At 41.9% G+C, this 25,927-nt stretch overlaps 1 protein-coding gene and 1 pseudogene across 2 annotated transcripts in view; one reads left to right on the top strand and one right to left on the bottom strand.

The window, feature by feature from the left end:
• Positions 1–3,375: 3,375 nt before the first annotated feature.
• Positions 3,376–4,416, bottom strand: LOC114617437 (annotated as a pseudogene).
• Positions 4,417–12,351: 7,935 nt separating this feature from the next.
• Ubr3 (ubiquitin protein ligase E3 component n-recognin 3) overlaps positions 12,352–25,927 on the top strand; it is a 145,784-nt gene continuing 132,208 nt past the window's right edge. For both annotated transcript variants that reach the window (XM_028762877.1, XM_028762876.1), the window contains exon 1: positions 12,352–12,887. In XM_028762877.1, the coding sequence (XP_028618710.1) occupies positions 12,352–12,887 (536 nt within the window). The remainder of the gene's footprint in view (positions 12,888–25,927) is intronic.

Below are 25,927 nucleotides of genomic sequence, written 5' to 3'. Positions count from 1 at the left end.
GGTGGGGAACAAATGTTCCAAAGTTCCTGAGCAGATCTCTTCACTACATAATGACACTCAAAATAAATAAATGCTTAAGTTAAAAAAAAAAAAAACAACAACCCACAAACCAAGTGTTCCAACCTGAAGATCTGAAATCACAATGCTGGTAATAACATCCTTTTTACTTTTAAAAATAATTACAGTGGACAGCATGCTTCTAGAAGTCTACAAGCTCCCTGTCAGGAGCTTGTAGACTATATTCTACATGATGGTGGCCATAGAATTTTGTAACACACACAAGTGTCCCTCCTTCCACCCCTGGTTTCTGGGAACCATCACCTTAGATTTATGTAGAGAGCTTTGGGGGCTGCTTGGCAGGAATTTGACATTGGGCCAGGACCTGGAAGTAAGCTCAGTCAGGAATGTGATTTTAGGCTAGAACAAAGAAGTAGGCTTCAGGCAAGAATATCATTTTGGGCTGGGACAGGGAAGTATGCTCAGATATCTTGGTCATCCTAATGAGCACTTAGAAACAGTGATCAAGGGACTTTGTTTATTGCCTTGTTTGTTCCTTGACTATTTGTGTTTATTGTCTTGCTCGTTCCTTAACCTAGAACTGGCCTTATTACTTGCATGTGATTAAAATGGTATAAAAGCAGACTGGGAGAAAATAAACCCACCTCAGCCTCAGTTGACCTCATGGCTGGGGTCATGCAACAATGTTGTCTAATTGTCTTTTTTCTTTTTAATTCTATCTCCTGCCCTGGTGACCTGTTGAATGACTGAGCTGGCTTGGTCAGGTTTATACAATTTGTGTACAAAAATATGAATCTTGAAAGAAGAGATCTGCCGGGCAGTGGTGGCACATGCCTTTAATCCCAGCACTTGGGAGGCAGAGACAGGCGGATTTCTGAGTTCGAGGCCAGCCTGGTCTACAGAGTGAGTTCCAGGACAGCCCGGGCTATTACAGAGAAACCCTGTCTTGAAAAAACAAACAAAAAACAAAAAAAAAAAAAGAAAGAAGAGATCATCGTGGACAGTCCTTCCAGAATTCTTGTTGTGTGGCAAACTAAATTAGAAACACCTGCTGAAGGACAACCAAGAGTTTAAAGAAGCATGAAAGAGCAATGCTCAAGATAGCCAGACCTCTTTCAACCTGCTACCTAGTGTTAGAAATGATCTGAACATAATTAAAACATGCTCTAGCCTTTTATATCACCAGCAAAGCATTTCACAATCTTCAGTTAAAAGCAATACATAATTTAAAGTTTTCTCATATTTCTCCTAATGGATCACCAAATTATAACCCAAATAAGTGGCTGGAGAAGTGGCACACATCCTTAATCCCAGAATTTGGGATTAAAAGGCAGGTCAATCTCTGTGAGTCTAAGGGTAGCATGGTCTATTATAGTAAGTTCCAGGCCAGCCAAGAACTGCATAGTGAGAGTCTCAAACAAACAAACAGACAAACAAACAGACAAACACCAAAACCCAAAAACCAGACAAAGAAAATCTAGGAGCTCTTCTAGTTGCTGTGTAGAAATAGTGTCTCCACCATGAAGAAAACCAAGGACCTTTGCCCTTCTTGTCCATGCTGTTGCCTTCCAATGTTCTTCAGGAGTCTGCACACTCATGCATTTCTACAAAGGTCCTAACACTTATCATCAATGTCTCCTCAGCATGAGAACAGTAATAACAAGAAGGTTTAAAATGGCACACCTTCCTTTTCAGTTGCAGACACATTGCAGTACACGTACAGAGGACTGTGTATTTACCAGGTTTCTCTCTTTCTTTCTTTCTCTCTCTCTCTCTCTCTCTCTCTCTCTCTCTCCCTCCCTCCCTCCCTCCCTCCCTCTTTCTCTCTTTCTCTCTTTCTCTCTTTCTCTCTTTCTTTCTTTCTTTCTTTCTTTCTTCCTTTCTTTCTTTCTTTCTTTCTTCCTTTGTTTCTTCCTTTGTCGCTGCCCGTCCGACCAGCGGAAGTAAGGAAGTGACTACGTTTATTCAGGAACCTTGAACAATCTTCTTTTTAATTCTCTCTCTTTTTTCTTCTCTCTCCCCAGCAACACCCCGAAAACACTTAAATATCTACTCATGATCCAATCCCTCTGTGCCACATGGCGCAGACCAATAGGCTCACAGAACACGGAAATGCAGCCAGCCAGCAAGCTTTCCTTATAAGGCTTGTTTACAAGTCCTAGCGCTTTCCCTAGCATAAGGCCAGGCACCATCTTGGGGAGAGGCTCTCCACAGTTTCCCCCTTTTTGTTTAAATAATGCAACAGGCAAGAGTAAAGGTCTGATCTCTGACAGGTGGAAAGGAAGGACATTGTACTAGGCCACAGCCTGGCTCTCACCAGGAGAGTACTAGGCCCGTCCGATGCCTTTTTCTCAGAGATGGGAATTTTCTGGCATTAACCCACATGCAAACAGACATGCTCTTCTCTAGGCCGCATATGTAGCTGGCCTAGACTGCAGTGCTAAGCCTCGCAGCCTGAGGGTGCTGGTTAAGTCTTCATCATGGTGAGCCAAGCTTGTGGGGACTGGCCTGCTTCCACAGCAGCAAACGCTTGTACTAGCATGGTGGCATTACGTGTCTGCACAGCTCTAATAATGGCAAAGGCACCACAGGCACAGAACGCTAATAAAGATCACAAGTATTCCCAACACTCCCATTCCAGCCCATTCCCGTAGATGATTCATAGCTTGGTGGATCCAGCCTCCCAGGCCACTTGCGAGGCTCACATTTCCCCGGGTGGAATTCACATTCACAGTGGCCAGCCTCAGCTCCTTCATCAGGGTTAGGAGAAACATCATTCTCCTTAGGGCATTTCTGCACCAGCCGCTCTGGGACCCACACAAGATCATCGCGTGTCTGTGGGAAAACACAAACAGAGCCCCACGACCATGCCAACACTGGGTCTGGACCATTCCATTCCCCTGTAAGGACATTCTTCCATTTAACACAGCCCTTCAGGGATCCTTGCCAATTGCAATGGCGATCAGCTGCAGATCTACCCTTGGCATCTAATTGTAAAAAATTTAAGGTAAATAAGGCAAGGGCTATTCTTTCACGAGGGGAGCAGCCAGAACCCATTCCCCCCTTTTGTTTTAATAAGGCAGGCCATGCTTAAGTTGTACTTGCATCTGAACACAGAAGGTAGCAAAGGAAAATATAGAAACATTCCAACATATAGCACAAAAGCAAGTACTATTATCACAATTCAAAAAACTACCATTATAACTACCAATATATACAATAAACACAAGGGGGGGCCACATGCATACCGGCATGGGTAAAAAGGAAACATCTTGTCCTGGGCTTAATAACTTTCTTATTATGGGAGGTTGCAATATATGGAGAAAAGGTAAAAGCATTCTTCACAGCCCAAGTAACTCACTCATCTTGTCTATCTACATGCCGAACTTCAGGATTTCATTTCTTTAACTCTTTCTCAAGCCTGTCTACTTCAGCTCCTAGAGTATCAATAATATTTTCTCCATGTTTAAGCATAAAGGCTTCCAATTGTTCAGGAGTTTTCACTTCTTGAATTTCCTGCATCATTTGGTCAAAATCTTGCTTTTCCAAATATGATCTTGTAACAACTCGTTCATCTAAATCAACTTCTGCCTTAAATCTGACTTTGCCTAATCTCAAGTCTGTGGCTTTGACATTATGGATTGCCCTTACTGATGGGTCACTCTCCAGGAGTTCAGTAAGCCTCTGTACTTGCTCGAGTTGAATGGATCATCCTAGGAGTGCTTCTGTGTTAGTATAGATGAGGAATGCCGAGACCACACCTAGTAAGGTGCCCATATCCAAGGAACCTTGGCTGTCATACAACGGATTGCCTGTTATGGAGGTAAGGCCCATGCAGGTAGCCGCTATTATCATTCCTAAAACAGCTGCAGTGTCCTCCAATAGAATAACATTCATACTCAGATCACGACTTTCTATGACATACTTGTAAAATGATGTGCCCTTGGCCTGGGCGCTCCTACGAAGTTCATTTATGGCAATAAGAAGTGTCGCTCCTTCAGACACCAAATATCCTGCTAAAATACAATATGCCCATAGAAGGGATTCCATTGGTTGAGGATGAAGCAATCCCATGACTCCATGATACCAAGGGAGTCCTGTGCCCATCATGAAAATACCAACACCACTGATCAATGAAGAAATATAGCGTATATTTGAAAAGTCGTACGGGTGAAAAGGATCTGGTGTCTGAACAGACTTGCTGATACCCAGTGCTAGCAAACCCTGGTTACAAGTATCAGATAATGAGTGTATAGTTTCTGAGAACATACTTGCTGAACCCGTAAAAATCCAGGCAAGAAATTTAAAGAAGCAGTTTAAGCCATTAATGCAAATAGCAACCATCACCACTTTTCCTGGTCCCTTAAGGAACATTGGGAAACACTGAGCTCTCTCCATTTTCAGACTTTTGCTATCACTCTTCTTTTAACTGCTCTAGTGTATCGCTACCCTTTTCTAGCTCCTTGATGCGACTTGTCCCAACACTGGGAACCTTATAGTCTCTGAACTGAGAACTTTCCCTTGTCCCACTTACCTGGGAACTTTATCATTCCTACCCGGAAACTTTATTGCCTCTTTTACCGAGGGCCTTCCTGTGTCCCAACATTACCTGGGAACTTACCGGTGCACCACCCCGACTGCTTGAAGTTCTGAGCTTCTGATCCCCGTACGGGCCACCACTTGTTGCTGCCCGTCCGACCAGCGGAAGTAAGGAAGCAACTACGAGCTCTTCTTCAAACAGTTTATTCGGGAACCTTGAACAATCTTCTTTTTTCTTCTCTCTCTTTTTTCTTCTCTTTCTGGCATCACCCTGAAAACACTTAAATATCTACTCAAGATCCAATCCCTCTATGCCACGTGGCGCAGACCAATAGGCTCACAGAACACGGAAATGCAGCCAGCCAGCAAGCTTTCCTTATAAGGCTTGTTTACAAGTCCTAGCACTTTCCCTAGCATAAGGCCAGGCACCATCTTGGGGAGAGGCTCTCCACATTTCTCTTTCTTTCTCTCTCTCTCTCTCTCTCTCTCTCTCTCTCTCTTCCTTTTCTTTTTTTAAAAGATTCATTTAGTTAATTTATGTATATGAGTACACTGTAGCTGTCTTCAGACACACCAGAAGTGGGCATCAGATCTTATTACAGATGGTTATGAGCCACCATGTGGTTGCTGGGACTTGAACTCAGGACCTCTGGAAAAGCAATCAGTGTTTTTAAATGCTGAGCCAGCTCACCAGCCCCCTTTATCAGGTTTCTTATTTATACTGGTTATGATGTCAAAATGAGAGAGCCATTCATTGCAATAACCAATAACATGAGTAAATAACACTTAGATTTAGAGCTGGGTATGGCTGCTCACCACTGTAATTTCATAACAGAAAGGGAAGCAAGAAATTCAACATTATCCTTGGTTATGAACTGAGCTTGAGGCTAACGTGGGCCATACAAGAGTCTGTATTAAACACATAATAATAACAACAACAGAAACAACATTACACACACACACACACACACCCAACAAAAACTTACAGGCATATCTTATTCTTCAAGCTTGTAGACTCGTAGAAGTGTGATATACATTGCAACAGAATCATAAATACCCAGAATTTCAAAATGGGCAAAACCTGTGATTAACATTTTAAAAAATAACTTATATCCAGATTTTAAAATGACCAAAAGATTGATTAACATCTTATAAAAGAAGATACATACATAAATATTCATTAAACACATGAAAAGATGCTCAGCTGATTAGTTATTAAAGAATTACAAATTAAACTACAGTGAGATGTCTACCCCTGAAATGGCATAAAGAAAGAAGATACACAAGAACTGCTGGATGGAGGTGGCTCATGCTTTTAATCCCAGCACTTGGAGGCTAAGACAGGTGGATCTCTGAGTTCAGGGACAGTCTGGTTTACAGAGTGAGTTTCAGAACAGCAGGGCTTCATAGAGAAAACCTGCCTGGAAAAAAACAAAACAAGTAAGTAAGTAAGTAAGTAAGTAAGTAAAGACACACAATAACCAAAACCAGTGAGAGTCCAGTATCCCCGCTTTAGAGAGGTGGGAGCAGGAGCAGTAGCAGTTGCGGCTATCCTTGGCTATGTATAGGATTCAAAATCAGGGAGGACTTATTTAAGACCTCATCTCAAACAAAACAAAACAACAAAAAAGGCCAAGCATGGTGCCACATCCCTACAACACTAGCATTATAAGAGACTGAGGCTGGAGAATAGATAGTTCAAAGTCAACCTGGGCTACAGAGTGACACAATAGAGGAACAAAAAAAAAAAAAAATCACAAAAAGAACAAAAATACCAAACCTCAAAACCAACCAAACAAAATGTTTCCTGAAAAGTTGAGAGTGTCTTGTGTTGCTGTAGGTTGTAAAATGTTTCCACCTCTTTGCTACTTTCTTGTTCCTCTATTGTGTCACTCTGTAGCCCAGGTTGACTTTGAACTATCTATTCTCCAGCCTCAGTCTCTTATAATGCTAGTGTTGTAGGGATGTGGCACCATGCTTGGCCTTTTCTCATGAAACATCAATTTATCACCTGGAGAGATGGCTCAGAGGTTAAGAGCACTGACTGCTCTTCCAGAGTTCCTGAGTTCAATCCCCAGCACCCACGTGGTGGCTCATGATCTGTAATGAGGTCTGGTGCTCTCTTCTGTCATATATTCATGCGGAACATACATAATAAGTAAATAAATGTTTAAAAAAACCAAAACACCCTCATCAATTTATCATACAGCCCTGTGACTAAGAGAAATTAAAGTAAATAAACCTTTAAAAAAATAAAAGAACAAAAAACATTATATGAGTTTTACATAATAAGTAAATAAATCTTAAAAACAAAACAAAACAAAATCCATCATACAGCCCTGTGCCTAAGAGAAATTAAAACTTACTTTTTCAACAAGACTTATAGTGAATATTTGTAACTATATTATTCATAGTTTCTTCAAATTTGAAGTGACTCAAAGTTTTCTTTTTCCAAAAGAATATTTTTATTGATTATTTGATAATTTCATATCAGGCACCCTGATCATACTCACAGTCACAGTCCTCCCAGGTCTGCCTCCCCACCCTTGTGACCCCTCCCCCTTCAAAGAAAATAAGGAGCAGGAGGGAGGTGAGATGGAAGAGGAGGAATGGGAGGAGGAGGAGACGATTAAGAGAAGAGGAAGGAATCCAATTTGTGTTGCCCATATACTCACTGGAGCATGGTCAAACTCCCCTTTAAGTGGCCAGCCCCTTAAAGAAAACAGAGTTGTCCTTCCCCACCTGCACCCCCACTAGAAGCCATCAATTGTGGAGAGTTACAATTTAGCATCTTCTTTTTTTCTCTTTTTAAAATATTATTTATTTGTTATTATTTATACCGGTACACTGTGGCTGTCTTCAGACACACCAGAAGAGGGTATCAGATTCCATTACAAATGGTTGTGAGCCACCATGTGGTTGCTGGGAATTGAATTCAGGACCTCTGGAAGAGCTGTCACTGCTCTTAATCACTGAGCCATCTCTCCAGCCCTAGCATCATTATCACAATTTTTAATTGTTCTCTTAGATGGTTTCCTGTCTAGGTTGTTAGTGTTACTGTTACACTGCTTTAGTTTTAATTTTTTTTATTTTTGTGCATGTCATATGCATGCAGTACACATACAGGCCAGAAGAGGGCATCAGAGCACTTGGAACTCAAGTTCCAGGGGTTTGTAAACTGCCTGTGTTAGTTTGTGTTGGGAACTGAACCTGAGTCCTCTGGAAGAGTGACAGGTGTTCTTAACCTCTAAGATATCTCTCTAGCCTCCCTCCCCCTCTTCTTTTAGGTCTGTGAGAAACATCTTGTTCTGTAGTCTAAGCTGGTTTTGAATTTGTGGGAGGGATCTTCTTGTATCAAACTCCCAAGTGGCGGGATTAAAGTTGTACATTAATACACCTGGCTTGCAGAGGTGGGGTGGGGCAACCCCTGTCTCTGTCTGTCTCTCATTCTCTCTCTGAGATAGGGTCTATGTAGCCTAGGCTGGCCTAGAAACTGTGATTCTCCTGCCTCAGTGTTACAAATGCTGGGATTACAAACATGAGCTATGATCTGCAGTGCAAAATACTCTTATCCTTTGCTAGGATCCAGGGCCCTAAGCATGCTAAACAAGAGTTCACCCTGGTGATATTACACACATTGTCTCTCAAATATAAATAAAATCATACAGAAAAGATAAAAGTTATAATTGAGAGATAAACACAGTTCTTTCCAAAATTAATATAAAGGCCCTTAACAGAATATTTGCATTTATTGGAGCTCTCTCCATTGCAAGAGAAGGAAAAACCCATTTTCAGCCTAAAAAGAGAAAGAGAATTACACTCAACCATCCTCACAGTGAGGAAGAGCTGTCTGTAGGCACCTGTGTCTGTGCCCTTGGTACATCAGCCCAGCCCCTCTGTCTCCAATATAGCCTCTGTACATGGGTTTCTCTTAACCCTAGCTCTGTGCTGGACTCTCTACAACTTCACAACACAGCAGAAGGGACTCTTATTTGTCAGGTCCACTTTGAACCCCTGGGAAGAAGTGACCATCCTAGCTAGCATCCAGTGTCCCTCTCTCAGCAGAGGGCAAGGAGACAGTCATGGAGGAAATCACAATACTAATGTCTCAGTTTCTGTTTGTCCTACAAATACGGGCCATCTCCCTTCTGTGAGCATAGCACAGTTACCAAATCAAGTGGCAACCATTGGGGCTAACATCAGGGCAAGTTATTCTGTTGCATGATCACATTAAGACTTAACATGCGGGGCTGGAGAGATGGCTCAGTGGTTAAGAGCACCGACTGCTCTTCCAAAGGTCCTGAGTTCAATTCCCAGCAACCACATGGTGGCTCACAACCATCTGTATTGGGATCTGATGTCCTCTTCTGGTGTGTCTGAAGACAGCTACAATGTACTCATATATATAATAAATAAATCTTAAAAAAAAAAAAGACTTAACATGCAGAGGTTCAGAGGTCGTTGTTATTTTACCTGCCAAAGTAATACTCATTTCATAGCCTTTAAAACAGCTCTTTGTCTGTCCTTTCTTCATTTTCTAAAAAAAAAAAAAAAAAAAATTATTTGGTGAGGCAGGTTATTGTGTAGCTGAGGTTGGGCTTGATTATGTAGGGGCGGATGCCTGGTGTGGTGGTACACGCCTCTGATCCCAAGTCCCAACACCTGGAGAGGCAGAGGCAGGCACATCTCTATGAGTTTCAGGCCAGCTACAACCTTGTCTCGAAACAAACAACAAAACAACACAAAAAAACAAATTTCAAAACAGACTAATGATAAACAAAAACCAAATACTGAGATTACAGGCATCTACACACCCAGCTCCAGAACATTTTTCTATTAACAAATATTAATGTCTGGAACACTGGGGACTATAGATGTACACTGTTACTGTTACAACTGGCTTCATCTTTTTTCTTTTCTTTTTTTTTTTTTTAGTTTTTCAGGACAAGGTTTCTGTAGACCTGGCTGGCCTACAACGCAAGAGATTCAACTGCCTCTTCATCCCAAGTGCTGGGATTAAAAGATGTGTGCCACTACCTGGGCTCGGCTTTATCTTTTAATTTGATTTTGGTGCAGGGTTTCAGGTAGCCCAGTATGTCCTTGAATTCCCTACATAGCTGAGGATGGCCTTGAACTTCTGACCTTCCTGCCTTTTTTTTCTCGAGTGTTGGTTGCACCACGGTTCTCTCCACCCCCGTTGGAAATGATTGAGTCCTTTAAGATTTTGCAGCTGTACCTTCTGCAGTTCTCTCGTTTGCTTATTAGTGAAACAAGAGCATTTTTAGCAAGTTTCTCAGCTCATGTTTTAGAATATTTTTGGGAAAAAGCATGACTGTGCATTTAGGGTTTGGCCTACATTAACTCCTCTGCAAACTGGTCTTTGAGACATTTTGAAGACACAAATGTAGTTCTCAGAATGTTGTGGTTGTTGTTGTTTTTGTTGTTGTTATTAATATTAATATCATTGTATGGCCCAGTCCCCTCATCACTTAAAAAAATTCCCAGGAAAGCTTCTTTATCTGCATATATCAAAGCCCCAAAGATTTCCACCTTGCCTTATTTATATAGCAAATTGGCTCACCAAATGTCTGCCAGGTTGCTATCAGCTTCTCCCTGGGACATCTGAGGCTAGTACTGGGAAGAACACAGATGTGTTCCTAAAGATGAATTACTTAAAGGTTGTTTCCTCTGCTAGCTCTTACTGAACAGGCTGATAGAACAAGCTAAAAGAAACAAACATTAAAGAGTTGATACATACTGGAAACTCAAGGAGTGTTGTCCACTGTAATAATTCCCAGTTAGCAATAATCAGACCGGTATTTGAGTGTTACAAGCAGTGAGAAGGAAGACTAGTTCTTTGCCCTCAAGAACGTTACCAGCCACAGTGGTGGAACAAGCTACTAATCCTGGCACCAAGGCAGGCGGCTCTGGTTTGAAGGTAGCCTGAGTTACAAAGTATTTCAGAACAAATAACCCATTCCAATCCCCAAAGCCCCCAGGAAAACAATCAATTAGCAATGCTGTGGGAATGAGAATTTACTGCTCAAGACAGTTATTGAATAAATCAGAACCTTTCAATTTTTTAAATAGTTTTTTACACATTTTTCTTTTTGGCCTGCATTGGTGTTTTACTGTGCGCCACTTGCATGCAGTGGCCAGGAGAGGGCGTTGGGTTCCATGAAATTAGAGTTAAAGATAGTGAGAGGCTATCTGGGTGCTAGGAATAAAACCTGGGTCATCTGGAAGAGCAGCTGGTGCTTTTTTTTTTTTTTAAATCAATCATTCCATTCTTTTACATCTCAAATGATACCCTGCTTCCCAGTTACCCTTCCACCAACCCCCATCCCACCTCCTGTATAGGAGTGCTCCCCCACCCACTCACACTCTCCTGGCCAAGCAGCTGGTGCTCTTAACCACTGACTCAACTCTCCAGCAACCCTGGGAATGTAGCTCAGTTGGTATAGTGCTTATGTAGCATGCACGATGCTCTGGGTTTAACCCCTGCCCCTATAAACCAGGGATAGTTCAATAATTCCAGCACTGAGATATAGAGTTAGGAGTTCAAGGTCATCCTAACCTACACAGAATGCTTGAGGCCAGTCTGGACCACAGGAGATGTCTTAAAACCCATAAAGAAGCAAGCAAACTAACCAACAACTCTCACGAACGGTGAACCGGTTCCGGTGGTTGGTCCCGGTGTCTGTCTCTCTCTGTTACAGACAGTGAGAAACAGCGATATTGGTGGATTTTGAAGAGAAAATGTAAGGATCTTGGTCGTTCACTCCGCTAGAGAGTTTAGGTAAGAGGATAACAAGAGCGCCAAGGACTGGGCTCAGCGAGTAAACGTGCTTGAGGCCAAGCCTGAGGGCGTGAGTTCAGTCCTCAGGACTGATACCACATGGTAAGGAGAACCAACTTCCACAAGGTGTTCTCTGATTATATGTGTATTAGAGGACTTCTACTCAAACAAATAAATTGAATGTAATTTTTAAAAAGACAACCCCCCCAACCCCAACCTTACTTTTTATGTGGGCAGTGGTGGGCACCCCCTTTACCCCTTTATTCTCAGCACTCAGAAGGCAGAGACAGGAAGAGCTCTGTGAGTTTCAGACCAGCTTGGTCTGCAGAGCGAGTTCCATAGAGAAACCTTGTCTCAATAAAAACCAAAGAAAATCAAGACAAAAAAAAAAATCTTACCTTTTAAAAGAATTTATTTTAGGAGATTCACCTGGAAGCAGTATGAGGCTAAGAACTGACTCAGGGAAATATTTAGGAGGCAGCTTCAAGTATCAGCAGGAATCCAGTAGTATTAGGCCCTGAGAACAGCAATCAACATCTGAAGACCAGATACAGATGTCTAAAACACATCTGGTAGATGTTGTGTGTAATTCCTATGTTCCAGGCAAATAAAGACAAAAACCCACTTTTCTTTTTTCTTTTTATTTATTCTTCTCTCATACATTACATCCCGACTGCAGAAAAACTACTTTTCTTAAAGATTGTCTTTGCGCCGAGTTCTTGTGTAAGTAGTTGTCAGTTTTGAAAGTTGGGAGCCAACAGGTAGAGAAGGACCTTAGGGGCAGAGCCCCAGCCTGGTGGGTGGTGGCGGTGCGTGAGCTCGATGAGGGGCGGGGCTTGGCAGAGGGCGTGAGCAGGGGCGGGGACCTCGCAGAAGCGCTCTGCGGCGCAGGCTATCGCGAGAGTTGGGCGGGCCGAGCCATCGCAGCAGTCAATTCCCCCACCCTCCCGGGAGGAGCCGGGGGCCCTGGACTCTCCAAATTCTGAGCTCTCATCATGGCGGCGGCGGCCGCGGCGGCCGTCGGGGGCCCGCAGCCGCCCCAGCCGGAGGTGCCGGCGCAGGGGCCGGCCTTAGATAAGGCAGCCACCGCCGCGCACCTGAAGGCCGCTCTCAGCCGGCCGGATAACCGTGCGGGAGCCGAGGAGCTGCAGGCGCTGCTGGAGCGGGTGCTGAACGCAGAGCGGCCGCTGGCCGGAGCTGCGGGCGGCGAGGAGGCAGCGGGCGGCGGCGGCCCCGGCGAGGCCGAGGAGGATGCCCTGGAGTGGTGTAAGTGCCTTCTGGCCGGCGGCGGCGGCTACGATGAGTTCTGCGCGGCCGTGCGGGCCTACGATCCCGCAGCGCTCTGCGGCCTGGTCTGGACGGCCAACTTCGTGGCCTACCGCTGCCGGACGTGCGGCATCTCCCCCTGCATGTCGCTGTGCGCGGAGTGCTTCCACCAGGGCGACCACACTGGACACGACTTCAACATGTTCCGCAGCCAGGCCGGGGGCGCCTGCGACTGCGGGGACAGCAACGTAATGCGGGAGAGTGGGTGAGTGGAGCCCCGGAGAGGTGACCTGGGCCGTGTGGTCTTGCGGGGTCGGGGGAGCCCTGGGAGAGATCTGGGAGCCATCTCGCATCTGTCAGGGGGAAGCTTGGGGGGAGAGCGCAGACAACAAGGGGTTGGAGGTGACTGAGCTGTCACTGGTGGGACGGGGGTGGGGAGGAGAGGAGAGCATGTGCGGGGAACTAGGCTGAGAATTTTCGAGGAGGTCAGGGTGGGCGAGTGATGGGGTAAAGGGTTCATTCAGTGTGTAGGGCGAGAGGGCAGGGAGGAGGAGCGGGTACATGGGGGGAATCTGGTGTGGAGATGTCAGTCGTGTACTTGTTGCGAAAGGGTGTACAGCTACCTGCGTGGTTCGGGGAAAAGAGCCTTAGAAGTGATTTAGATTGACTGGGAGGGAGTGATTTGGGATCTGAATTGGGTCGGTTGGGTCACAGGATGATGAGGGCCAGGGAGAGGGTCTTATAACTGCAGGTTAGGACCTTGGGGAGGGGGGAGCGTCTGAACTGTGTCTGGGTGAGGGACGGAGCTCTGGAGCTGGTGGGGTTGAGGGAGGAGGGAAGGGGAGGGGCTTGCATAAAAAGGGACTGTTGAGCTGTCAGTGGAGTATGTGATCTGCTGGAGTGACCGAGAATTGGGCTCCAGAGCAGTCAGATATAGAATACCCCTTACACCAGAAGGAGGAGGAAATCACTGAGCGAATTAGGAATCAAGTGTTGGGTTTTATCTAGTTAAGGGCGCCTTATTCATTAATACGAGAACATCGGTCTAAAAGGAGACACATGACACATGCGTCTTTGACAAAAGCATTGATGTGTGCAGTGCACCTGGTGTGCCGTGGCACCACTGCCTTAATCCACTTACACTACATACTTTAATAGGGGTTAGAGGCTGGAGCAGACGGATTAAGAAAAAGGATTCAGGCGTTAGCAAGACCCTGCAAATAATAATAGTCAGGGCTAGCAACTAGAGCTGGAAATTTTTTTACTTTACTTTTGGCACTGTAATATTTATATATTATTGAATATAAAAGCCAAAATAGTCTATAGCGAAAGATTCCCTCCTTTCTGGTCTCTCATCTGCCAGTTTCTTCTCAGTGCTTTTAGTTTCTCTCAGTTCAAAGCAAGCAACAATAAATGTTTCCTCCTGCTGCTGTCTGCTCTCACGAAAAAGGTAACATTGTTTTACATCTTTGCTGGTTGTTCTTATCAGTAAATCAGTTTCCTGATTCTATAGTGTACAAACGACTCTACAATGCTCTGTGAGTTTGCTGCCCTTGATTTAATAATGGCATTTTATGGGCATGAAGAGGCCTAGAATAAAATAAAAACCTCGGGGTGCCAGTCTCCTCTCACCTGTAGAAAAATATCACTGGGGTAAATTTGCAAAAGTGGGACTTAAAAATTGTTCTTCCTAAGGCTTGTAATAATTACTGTATGGAATGGCCTGTTTCCCAGTAGCTTCTTTAACAGTGTTATTAAAACTTTAGATTTTTTTCTGTTTGGTGGAAGTGGTCAAATTTTAACTGCTTTACATAATTTAACTCATATAATCTTTAACAATTTTGAGATACTTCCTGCAGTTATTCCCATTGGAGAAGAAGACAGGGCACAGATTTTTACAAATTGATAAAGATCACCCAGGTATGCTAGGCTTGCTGACTATAGTTGCTGACCTTTCAGCCACTTCCCCTACTGCCTGTGTTAAACTGCATTCTTTCATGTGTTAAACTGCATTCTTTCATTTGTTTTGGGATATTTATCTGGGGTGTTGGGCATACCAAGAATGTGCTCTTTCACTTTCTTACACCTTCAATCCCTATTGAATCAATGCTATTCTTATTGGTTTTTCTGTTGAGTATTGTTTTGTCTTTTTGATTTTAAATGCCATTTTAAAACCTCCAATTGAAAAATAAATTTTTATTATTGCACATATATGTATTTTGTATGGTTGTGTAAAATAGGAGACAAGTTTGTATAGTCAGCTCTCTCCTTACACCATTATGAGGGCTCTAGAGACCAAATCCAGGTAGTTGAGCTTGTGTGGTAAGCTCTTTTCATGCTGAGCCATCTTGCTGGCTCATCATCCTCCTTTTAAAAAGAGGGATGTCAAGTCATGGATGACTTAGTTAGTCTTTTACAGACACTGAGACATTTTTACTTCTTGTTCTAGGTTAGCATTCAGGGGAACTAATAATGAAAGAAATAATATTGGGTCTTCTCTGGAATTTGGAACAAAGTGGTAATTATCATTTTTTTCTGGATGAAGTACAAATCTGGCATTTTAAAATTATGCTGCTTCATTGTGGAAGAGGAAATAATGTTAGTAAGGTTTTTCTTTTGTTTGCAATAGGTTCCTGAAACTTGCTGTGTAGACCATGCTGGCTTTGTACTTTCAGTGACCCTCTGACTTTCAAGTGTTGTAATTATAAGTGTGAGCCACCATGTTGGGGACCTCCTCCTTCATCTCCTCTTCTTTTTTTGAGACAGGGTCTTAATGTCTAACCCCAGCTATCTTCTTCCTGCCTCATTCCTCCAAATGCTGGGATTACAGGTGTGAGTCATTATGCCCAGCTTCTAACAAGATTTATTTATTTATTTATTTATTTTGAATACAAACAGACTTAGGGCATCCATGCTGTAGATAGGTCCATGCATTTTTATTGAGATCTCAGGGAATTTATTTTCCCCACAGTAGCAGTTATATGTGAGTTGACTTAATATTTACTGATTTAATTGTATTGGAGAAACAGAATTCTTGCCTGTGTGTTCCAGGAATTGCCATTCCAGTTTCATGGACAAGACTGAACAGTGAACAGCCTTAGAGCCATGTGATTATTCTAAGATCTTTACAATTTATCTTAGGTGAAATTAGGTCTCAATGCCTACTCTCCTGCCTTAAGAGGGATAGATAGTGATGGCCAGGATTATAGACTAAGATGCAGCTTCTGGAAATATTTTAGAACTAGATGTCAACAAGTTATAACTGTCTTCCTGGTGGGCAGACCTGTGTTTCCCTGGAAACAGTCCCTAAAGTTCGTTTCAAATAGAGAATGTGTGTATTCTGGAGTTGCTCTTTCCATGCGTGTTTATCCCGCTGGTAATGCAGTCTCAGAAAGATTCCATTTCCCTGTATTCTTGTATTGATCAAGTGCAATGCTGGAGGTTGAACCCTGAGCCTTATGTGTTACTAGGACTATGCTCTATCCCAGAGTTACACTTGATCCTTGTGTCTGTGTACTTAATAAAGGAAGACATCATGGTGTGCCTCATCCTTTTTATGTGTCTGACTGTTGTGCTAAGATGTTGTCTGACTGGAGATGATCTATTATAATGGTATTAGGATTTCATTTACAAATTTGCAATTATAGAAATATGGGAAATATTCAAGTTTTTTTTTTTTTTAAAGGCAGGGTCTTTTTGCTTACCTTTGGCTGTCCTAAAAAAAAAACACTCTATAGATAAAGTTGGCCTTGAACTCACAGAGCTCTTCCTGCCTCTGCCTCCTGAGTGCTGGGATAAAGGCAAGTGCTACCACTACTGGCTTCAACTATTTTTTATTTAGTAACATTGCTATTGTCAGTGTAATAGTAGAATTAGCAGATACATGAAACGAAGAGAGAGAATAATTGAGAACTCATTTGTGAGATGATATTACAAAGGATATGGGAATGGTTTTATAGTTTTAATAGTGGTATACCTGGGTTGGGGAGATGGCTCAGTCTTAGAGTAATTATAACTCTTGCAGTGGAACTTGGGTTCAGTTTCCAGCACCCATATGATGGCTTATAACCACTGTTACTCTAGTTCCAGGGGATCCAACATCCTCCTCTAGTCTCTGGGAGTATTGTGCACATGTGGTGTACATATACATACCGGCAAAATGCACACACTTAAAGTAAAAATAAAAATAAAATAGAAAAAAATCTTGAAAAGAAAAGCAATGTATAACAATGTGAAGTTTTTATCAGTGGTGTTGAAAATTGAAGTACGTATGCTTTCTACATGCACAAGAGTCACTGTAGAGTAAGTGGATTCATTGTCATAAATGGTTGATGGTGGGTGAACTTAAAAACAAGACAAAAGAAAGCAAAACAGTGTGATGAAAAATGTAGAATGAATTCTGACTGGCTGGTTTTAGGCTATGATAGGATACTAAACAGAACTGTGATTTTTCACATTCCTTTAATTTTGATATATTGTGACTATTTTTAATATATTACCATGAATTACATATACTTTTTGTTTTTTTGCCACTTTGTTTACTTTCTCCCAGATCTTAAGATATTTAAAAAGGAGGGGGGGCACCCTAGAGGCCAGCATAGATGCATTCAGTAGGTGCTTCCTAAGTGTTAAGTTGGGCTGATAGTATCTGAAAAGTTGTCCTAAGATTACATCGCTTTGTTATTTAGGAGATGGCATTGATGATCAGATTCATGGCAGCTGTTTTCGGAGTGTTTAGGGTAGTTTTTCTCCACTACCCTATGTCAGAATGTCAAAAGCAGTAACTATTGGCTGTGAAATAAAAATGAGTGGATAAAATAAAGGTCCAGGTCCCTTTGTTCATCCATTCTCTCTCTCTTTTTTTTTTTCTCGAGACAGGGTTCCTCTGTGTAGCCCTGGCTGTCCTGGAAGTCACTCTGTAGACCAGGCTGGCCTCGAACTCAGAAATCCACCTGTCTCTGCCTCCCAAGTGCTGAGATTAAAGGTGTGCGCCACCACTGCCCGGCTGTTCATCCATTCTCAATAAGGGATTTTTCTAATTTTTATTTGACTATAATTATGTACTTAAGAGATGTTAGCAAGAACGGATCAGTATGTCTAGCTATTTTGTTGGAATATTTAGGTAGTTTGCTTTGTGACAATGCTTAAGTGGAGATCTGGTTAACACTTTTTCTCTTCCTTATTTTCTTCAACATGTATTGGACAGTGTCTCATATTAGTACATAGTACATTTTCTTTTCTTTGAAAACCTTTTTTTCCTGTCTTATGTATATGAGTGTTTTTCTTGAATACATGTCTGTGACCACTTGCATGCCTGATGCTAGAAGAGGGCCTTGGATCCCCTGGAACTAGAATTACAGATGGTTTTGAATCACCAGGTGGGCTGGGAATTGACCTGGGTCCACTGGAAGAGCAGTCAGTGCTCTGAAGCACAGACTAGCCTTGAACTCACCTGCCCTGCCTCCTGAGTGCCAGGATTGAAGATGTACATCATCACTCTCCTACGTTTTTAAGAAAGTTACTTTGCATTTCACTTTATTTTGGGGAGCTGTTATAAATACTATTGTAGTCAGTATTGCCATATAGTTTATTTCAAAGAAATTAATTTACAGTCTTCTCAGTGTATGAGTTGCTTTCTTTCCATCCTGGCCCACATAACATAATATTTTAATCTTTGATTTTCATAGATATTTTTAATTTCACACAGAAAACTCATCAGTGGTAGCAGTCTGGTCATGGCTTCTGTATAGCCTTTCCCCCTTTCCAGCTTGGCAGTGTGGCTTTTCCAGCAAGCTGTGGATTTTGTACCTCAGATGTTGCCTTTCTATTGATGGCAAATGTCATCATGTTATTACCATTGGTCCCAGGAACTTCTACTAGCTAGGCCAGGGCTCTTCCTTTTCTGAGTTAACTTGTTAAAGGTAATGGTGGTGCATGTCCTTGGACTAGACGTTCTTTTGGATGATGCTATAGGGAACCCCTATCATGAGGCACAGAATTAGTTTGTTACTAGTTCATTAGTATCGTTGGGTATCATTCTTTTTTTTTTTTTTAATGAACTATTGTTGAATGACTGTGGCTTTTGGTCTTTGTTGTCCTGTGCCCTGGGAAAATCAGAGAAAGTAATATTGTGTATTGTCTTTTTCCCTTTCCTTTTGCTGCCTTCTTTGGTACCAAGGTTTGTTCTTTTGTTTTGTGTCTACTTGGTCCTTTGCATTGTCTGTTATCATCAGAACCTAGGGCCCTTGTCGTATCATGCCCTATTCTATAAGGTACCATTGTCCTGCCTGTCTCAGTATGATATCTACCTACATGCCAATGTGTCTGCCTTTCCCGTGTGCTGGTGGGCTCCTCTCCGTTATCTTTACTCACTTTCTTCATTCCTATCCTTGAAGAAGCTCAGTGTAAGCTTTAATTCCACAGTGGATGGAGCTCATCCATAGGGCAGCACGTGTATAGCACATATGTGACGCTGGGGTGCAGTGTGTGACTTTATGACTGTAACAGTTTCTATTTATCCTTAGCTTGTACTTCTTCAAGAAATGACTTTTCAATACAAATTTGATAATAAAGACGGTCTTACTCTCCCATTTATATCCTGTTTACACATGCCAACATTTTAGCAAATTAGTTAATTGAGTTATAAATATGGTTATTGGTAGAAAGTCTTAGAATTATTATTTTTTTGTTTTTTGAAACAGGGTCACATTGTACGCCTGGCTATCCTGAATTTACTGGGTGGACTGGGCTAGATTCTCCTGCCTCTGCCCTTTGAGTGCTAGATTGAAGGACATGCACTGCCACTCCTGGTAGAACTGATTTCTTAAATTAATGTATGTCTGTATATATTTGTATGGATTACTTGTAAAATTTTCTTCCCTATGAACTTAGAATTTTCTCTAATGAAATAGTCATCTAACTGTGAAGTTACCAATTCAAACAAAGTAGCAAAATACCTTTCATGATGTAAGATCTTGGAGGAAGAAGCGCTGAGGAAAACTCCAGTTTTTTTTCTGTGTTCATTGTCCTTTTTTATTACTATTTTACCAGTAGTGTAGATATGATTTCTAATTTCAGTGAAATGGCATCTTAAGTATAGCAACAATTTGGAAGTCCTCTTAGTTGTAATTAATTTTGTCTCTTATCATTATAATACTTTAAAACTATTTTAAACTATGAAGCAATTTGAATAGAGCAAAATTACAAAGATAATCACATAAGACTGTACTTACCTTGGAGAGGAGTAGACATAATCACCTCATGTGTGCTTTGGAGCTGCTTTTAGTAAGAAAACTAAGCCTCACCCTTGTTCCCCCTTTTTTTCCCTTTGTTTCTCTGGAGTTTGTCATTATGCTGAAATCTGCTACATCCATGCAAGTTTTTATGGTTGAGGTCTAGTATCTGTGGCTTTTTCAGCCTCTTATTGGTAGGAGGAGTTGAAGCACAGAACATTTTGGTGACATGGAAAGGGAAGGGGGCCCTTACCTGGTTTGGTTGAAGCTTCTTGAGAATCAAGAGTTCTTTCACATCTGCTTAGCTTGAGGCCTTTCCCCCTTCATAGCTATAAGCCTGCTGTTTTCCAGAAAGCTCTCAATCTTTATAGTAAGGATACATGCCCCAGTTGTCTTGTTCAGCCCTGTAGCTCCTGTTTACATCCTGCTGGATTTAATCTCATTCAAGATGCCTCCAGAGCCAACCTGTAATTCTATTGAAAAGAAAGAAAAGGAAGCCTCAGGCTGGAGAGATGGCTCAGTGGTTAAGAGCACTGACTGCACTTCCAGAGGTCCTGAGTTCAAATCCCAGCAACCACATGGTGGCTCACAACCATCTGTAATGAGATCTGATGCCCTCTTCTGGTGTGTCTGAAGACAGCTACAGTGTGTATCCATATATAAAAAATAAATCTTAAAAAAAAAAAAAAAAGAAAAGGAAGCCTTTTTTTAAAAAAAGCCATATAAATCAAAAGTAACCAAAGCAGTATGCTAAGATATAATTGCAAGTCTCTTGAGAAGATGGGCCGCCTCTATGTCTTACTAACTGTCTTTTTTTTTTTTTGTTTTGTTTTGTTTTTTGTTTTTTCAAGACAGGGTTTCTCTGTGTAGCCCTGGCTGTCCTGGAACTCACTCTGTAGACCAGGCTGACCTCAGACTCAGAAATCCACCTGCCTCTGCCTCCCAAGTGCTGGAATTAAAGGCGTGCGCCACCACTGCCCGGCAACTGTCTTTTTAATATAGTGTCTTTTTAATAAATTGTGTTTCTTCTCTGAGAAGCCTATATCTGTGATGCTAGGTGAGTCTTATTCTTTCCCCTGATTTCCTTTCTATTTTAATAAACTACACGTCTGCTTCATATTTGTTTTAATTAGTTTCTGTGTCAAAGCCAACAATTCTGGATGTGGCTGAGTAGAGAGTTCTCTGAAAAGAACTCAGGCTGCTGTGGGCTGCATAGAGCTGTGGTGCTTGCCTCCCTGCCACCAAGGACAGACCTGCTTTTGGTTTAGTGTTTATTTTTTTCCTTTTGTTTCCTGGCCTCCTGAAATTCGTTGGTATCTATTTATTATTTTCTTTCATCTTTTTGTTCTGTAACTTCTTGCTTTTCTACCTGTGCCCCAGTTTCTTAATACCCAGTTGGATGGAGGCTTGTATTTTATTAACAAATGCGTAGGCCTTAATCTAGGCTTGTCCCCTGACTAGCGTGTAACTCAGTTATCCTGTTTATTCCAGTCTGCGTCCTGCTACATGGTTGGTTACTTCTCCTCAGTTTTATATGTCCAACTTCCTCTGAGTCTGGATGGCAAGTCTTAAGTGCCTATTTTATCCCAGAGTTCCTTGCTGTCCGCTGGCTGTCCCACCTACTTCCTGCCTTTGCTATAGGTCAGTTAGGAGCGTCACACAGTGCACATGCATCATCCATCCCTACATCTCCCTCTTCTAGTTCAATAAAAGGCTCTTTCTCTAACATCAATGAACTGTATACAATAAGAATAGTTATGGAAACCATCAGGTAAGAGTTACATTCACAATGTCCAGTCTATATATATTTGGTAACGTTGGAGAAAGTATTATCTATCCTATCTTGGTGAGTCCAAGGTTCTGTACCTAATTCATTTTCTATCATAACTTGAATTTATCAACCTATAAATATCTTCTTAGACCTTAAATAGTTATCTTGAATCCTAGACAGCTTAAGCTTAATTGTGAGACTATAGCTATCTATCTTTAACCCTGTTTGAGATCTGAGAAGGATAAATTTACCTGAGTAAACAGGAAGTACAGAGCAAGCAGCTTCCAAAACTGTAGAAATGACAGAGGTTCCTGGCTACCTGGACAGTCTCCCAAGGTTCCTCTGTGTCCTTGGAACATCATCTTCAGCCTCTGGCCCAGAATATCTGACAGACTTTTTTTTGTGAAACAGGGATTATGAAGGACTGCCTACCTTGTCTTGGCAAAGCTCAGCAGTCAACTTCCCTGTGTCCTGTTTGTCCATTTTGGACAGCATATTGTCAGCAGTTGAAGCAAGGGCAGTTTCTTGTCCAGTGGTTAGTTTGTCACATTTGAAGCAAACTCCATAAGGTGGTTCTTCTATGTTCATCATCTTTGAAGTAGAATGAAGTAGGATGCTGCCAGGAGCAGACATGTCTCACTGTCATGAAAAGCCTTATATTAGTAAAACATCTTTAAATGCCATATACTGAAGATTCTGAAGATCATCTCTCTATAGTATATCTGCGTAGGCAAATGTTATCCATTATCTGTTCAACTTAATAAAGCTTATTTCTGTACTTAGACTAGTAGCTAACATGACCACAAGTTTGATTGGCTACTAACTTGAATTTCTTAATTGTCTTTATTATTCTAAACAGTTTGCAGTAGCAGCTTTCAAGGACTAGAACTTTACATTACATTTTTAAATGAATTGCATAGGTATAGTTGAAACACACACATATACACACATAAATATTTATATATAAATAAAATATACAAATATATAAAATACACATTTATATATAAATATATATTTATATGTATATATGCATAACAATATATATGTGTATATATATATATATATAAATATTTGTCTTGTTGTTCTTTAGTCTAAAAGTAGAATCAATAAGCTACCCTTTTATCCTATCATTCCTGTATTTCCATCCTTTTCTTTTTATCTCTTCTCTCCATTCTTCTCCTAAAATTAGATAAGAGAGACAGAAGGATAGAGGAAAGAAAATGAAAGAGAGACAGAGATCTCTGAGTCTCTAACTTCCTTTACTTTGTTGGGGCGAGGGGCGCTAGTGGTCGGCGCCCCCCAAACAATGACTAACGTCTATTACCCATTGAAGAACGAAAACCCACCACCCCTTTTTTTGGGGGAATGGGTATCATTCTCTTAAAATTGCTTCCAGGATAACTTCAGAGCCATTGACCTTAGTCGATTTGGGTCATTTGTAACTGGGAGCTTTGCCACCTGTGCCCCAGTGTCTGATGATAATGACTTGGAGGCTTATTTATTTATAAATTTATAAATTCCTAGGCCTTAATCTAGTTTTTTCCCCTAACTAGCTTGTAACTCAGTTATCACATTTATACTATTTTTTGTCCTGCTACATGGCTGGTTACCTCTCCTCAGTTTCATATGTCCCACTTCCTCTGCCTTCGGATGGTGAATTTTAAGTGCCTGACTATTTTATCCTAGAATTCCTCTTTCAAGGAAGGACAGAGACACATCTTCACACAGTGCATATAAACATTATTCCTACATAGATCATTAATTGGTCTTCTTTGGCTTTTGTTTGTGTGTGTGTGTGTGTGTTATATGTACTTGTCAGTGGGTATTTGCATGTGTGGGTGTGCATATACACAGGCATGCATGTGTTTCTTGAATATTGAAGTTAAAGGTTGACATCAGGTGCTTCTATCACTCTTCACATTCTTCTTATTAAAATTTTGCTTATGTGTATATGTATGTGTGTGTGTGTAGGTCAGATAACACCTTGTGGAAATTGGTTTTCCCTTCCATCATGTGGGACTCAGGGGTTAAAAACTCAGGTTGTCAGACAGGACCTCAGCCACCTTTACTTGCTGAGCCATCTTGCTGGCCCTCCACTTTTGTTTTTTGAGAGAGGATCTCACTGCACCTAAAGCTCAGATAAAAAGCAAGACAGAGTAGCACCCATTTGTGACCCTAGCAATAGCAGCGGGGAGACAGACAGACTAGGGACTATGTAGCTGGAAAGTCTAGCCTAAACAAAAAAGTTCCAGGTTGTCTTAGTTTACTGCTGTGAATAGACACCATGACCAAGGTAAGTCTTGAAAAGTCCTAAAAAATACTTTTATTTGGAGCTGGCTTACAGGTTCAGAGGTTCAGTCCATTATCATCAAGGCAGGAACATGGCAACATCCAAACAGGCATGGTGCCAGAGGAGCTGAGAGTTTTACATCTTCATCTGAAGGCTGCTAGCAGAATACTGGCATCCAGGCAGCTAGGATGAGGGTATTAAAGCCCACACCCACAGTGACTCACCTACTCCAACAGGGCCACACCTTCTAATCCTGCCACTCCCTAGACGAACTGTCACACAGGTTCAACATGGTGGAAGGAGATAACCCATTGCACAAGTTGTTTTCTGACCTCTGGCTAATAATACGCTTCAGAGATCTGTTGTCTCCTCCTCTCCTGCTGGAGTTACAGGCATGCACCACGAGGCTTAGCTCTTCATGTGAGTTTTCAGGTCCTAGTGCTTGCACAGCAGACACATTACTACTGAGACACCTCTTCCTCAGCCCTACGGTGCTTTGCTAATACGCTTTTTTTTGGGGGAGAGGGTTTCTCTGTGTAGCTTGGCTGTCCTGGAACTCCTCATAGGCCATTACACACTGACTATTACATGATCTGTGGACCAGGCTGGCCTTGAACTCAGAGACCCACCTGCCTATGATTCACGAGAACTAGGATTAAAGACTTGTACCACTATCTACACTACATGGCCCAGTTTTTTTTTTTTTTTAAAGCACATATTCTTCTGTCAGTCTTGTTCCTTGCTGGTTTGTAAACGGTCTGGTGTTTTGGAGCAGTTGTTTGTAGTGGTGCCCAGGTCTTCCAACTTTTGAGAAGACTTTGGTATCCAGGGGATCAGTGAAATATTTGCAAGTACTGTGTTATCATCGAGTTGCATATGTAACTCTTGCATTTTAAACAATTTTCTATTTGTTCCATTAATTACTGAGCAAGTATCAAAGCCTGCAAGCCTGAAGACCTGAGTTTAATCCCATATGATCCACGGAGAGAAACAGCTCCTGAAAGCTGAGAGTTGTCCTCTGACTTCCATACATGGCACATGGGCCCCCAACCCCCACATACATATAGGAAAGTAAAAAAATATAATGAAGAAAGTGAAGAAACTGCTTTCACTGGGTCTTGCTTTTTTACTCAATATAAAACTCTGATAGTCATGCCTGGGTCTTAAATACCTAAGACCATTTGGAGCTATAGACTTATTTAAGTCTGTTTTCTTGTTTTCAAGTTGTCATGTTTGTTCTTGGCTGCTTTTTCCTCTCCTGTTCCTTTGGATTTTGTTGTTGTTGTGGTGGTGATGGTGTCGGCATTGGTGTTGGTAGTGGTGATGATGGTGGGAACTCATTCTGTAGCCCAGGCTGGCCTGGAACTTTATATAGCCTAGGCTGGTCTGAAACTTGTGACAGTCCTTCTTTCACAGCCTACCAAGTGTTGGGATTCCATGAGTCCTCCCCCAAGCCCCACTTGATTTTTTTTTGTTGTTAACTGTGTATTTCCTTTGCTAGTTTATGTGCTATAATTTTTACTATACTGTGGTATGTCACTACTGTGATAGGTGTTTGCAAAAAGAAAGAGCTTTAGTGTAGATCATTTGACAAGGAGACAAGAAGAATGCTAAAATGTCTCCTTGACTGGCCAGAAGTAAAGGGATTTAAGTGTTCTGGGGGAAAGGAAACCAAGGCCTGAAGGCCTGAGTGATTGAAGCCAGAAACTTGGGTGGAATAATTGGTGTCAGATATATCAGAACAGATAGGATTTGTGGAGACTTTATAATTGAGTGCCTGGATTTGTTCTGTAACTGTGGTTGAAGCATGCAGGTAGGTATTGAGGCCAGAGGTAGATGTTGGATGCCTTTTTAAAAAATTTCTCGCCGGGTGTTGGTGGCGCACTCCTTTAATCCCAGCACTTGGGAGGCAGAGACAGGCAGATTTCTGAGTTCGAGGCTAGCCTGGTCTACAGAGTGAGTGTCAGGACAGCCAGGGCTACACAGAGAAACCCTGTCTTGAAAAAACCAAA

This window comes from Grammomys surdaster, unplaced genomic scaffold (genome assembly GCF_004785775.1).
Source record: "Grammomys surdaster isolate TR1022 unplaced genomic scaffold, NIH_TR_1.0 136, whole genome shotgun sequence".
Classification (NCBI taxonomy): domain Eukaryota; kingdom Metazoa; phylum Chordata; class Mammalia; order Rodentia; family Muridae; genus Grammomys; species Grammomys surdaster.
The sequence above is the reverse complement of the archived record's forward strand: the minus strand, read 5'-3'. Positions and strand labels throughout refer to the sequence as shown.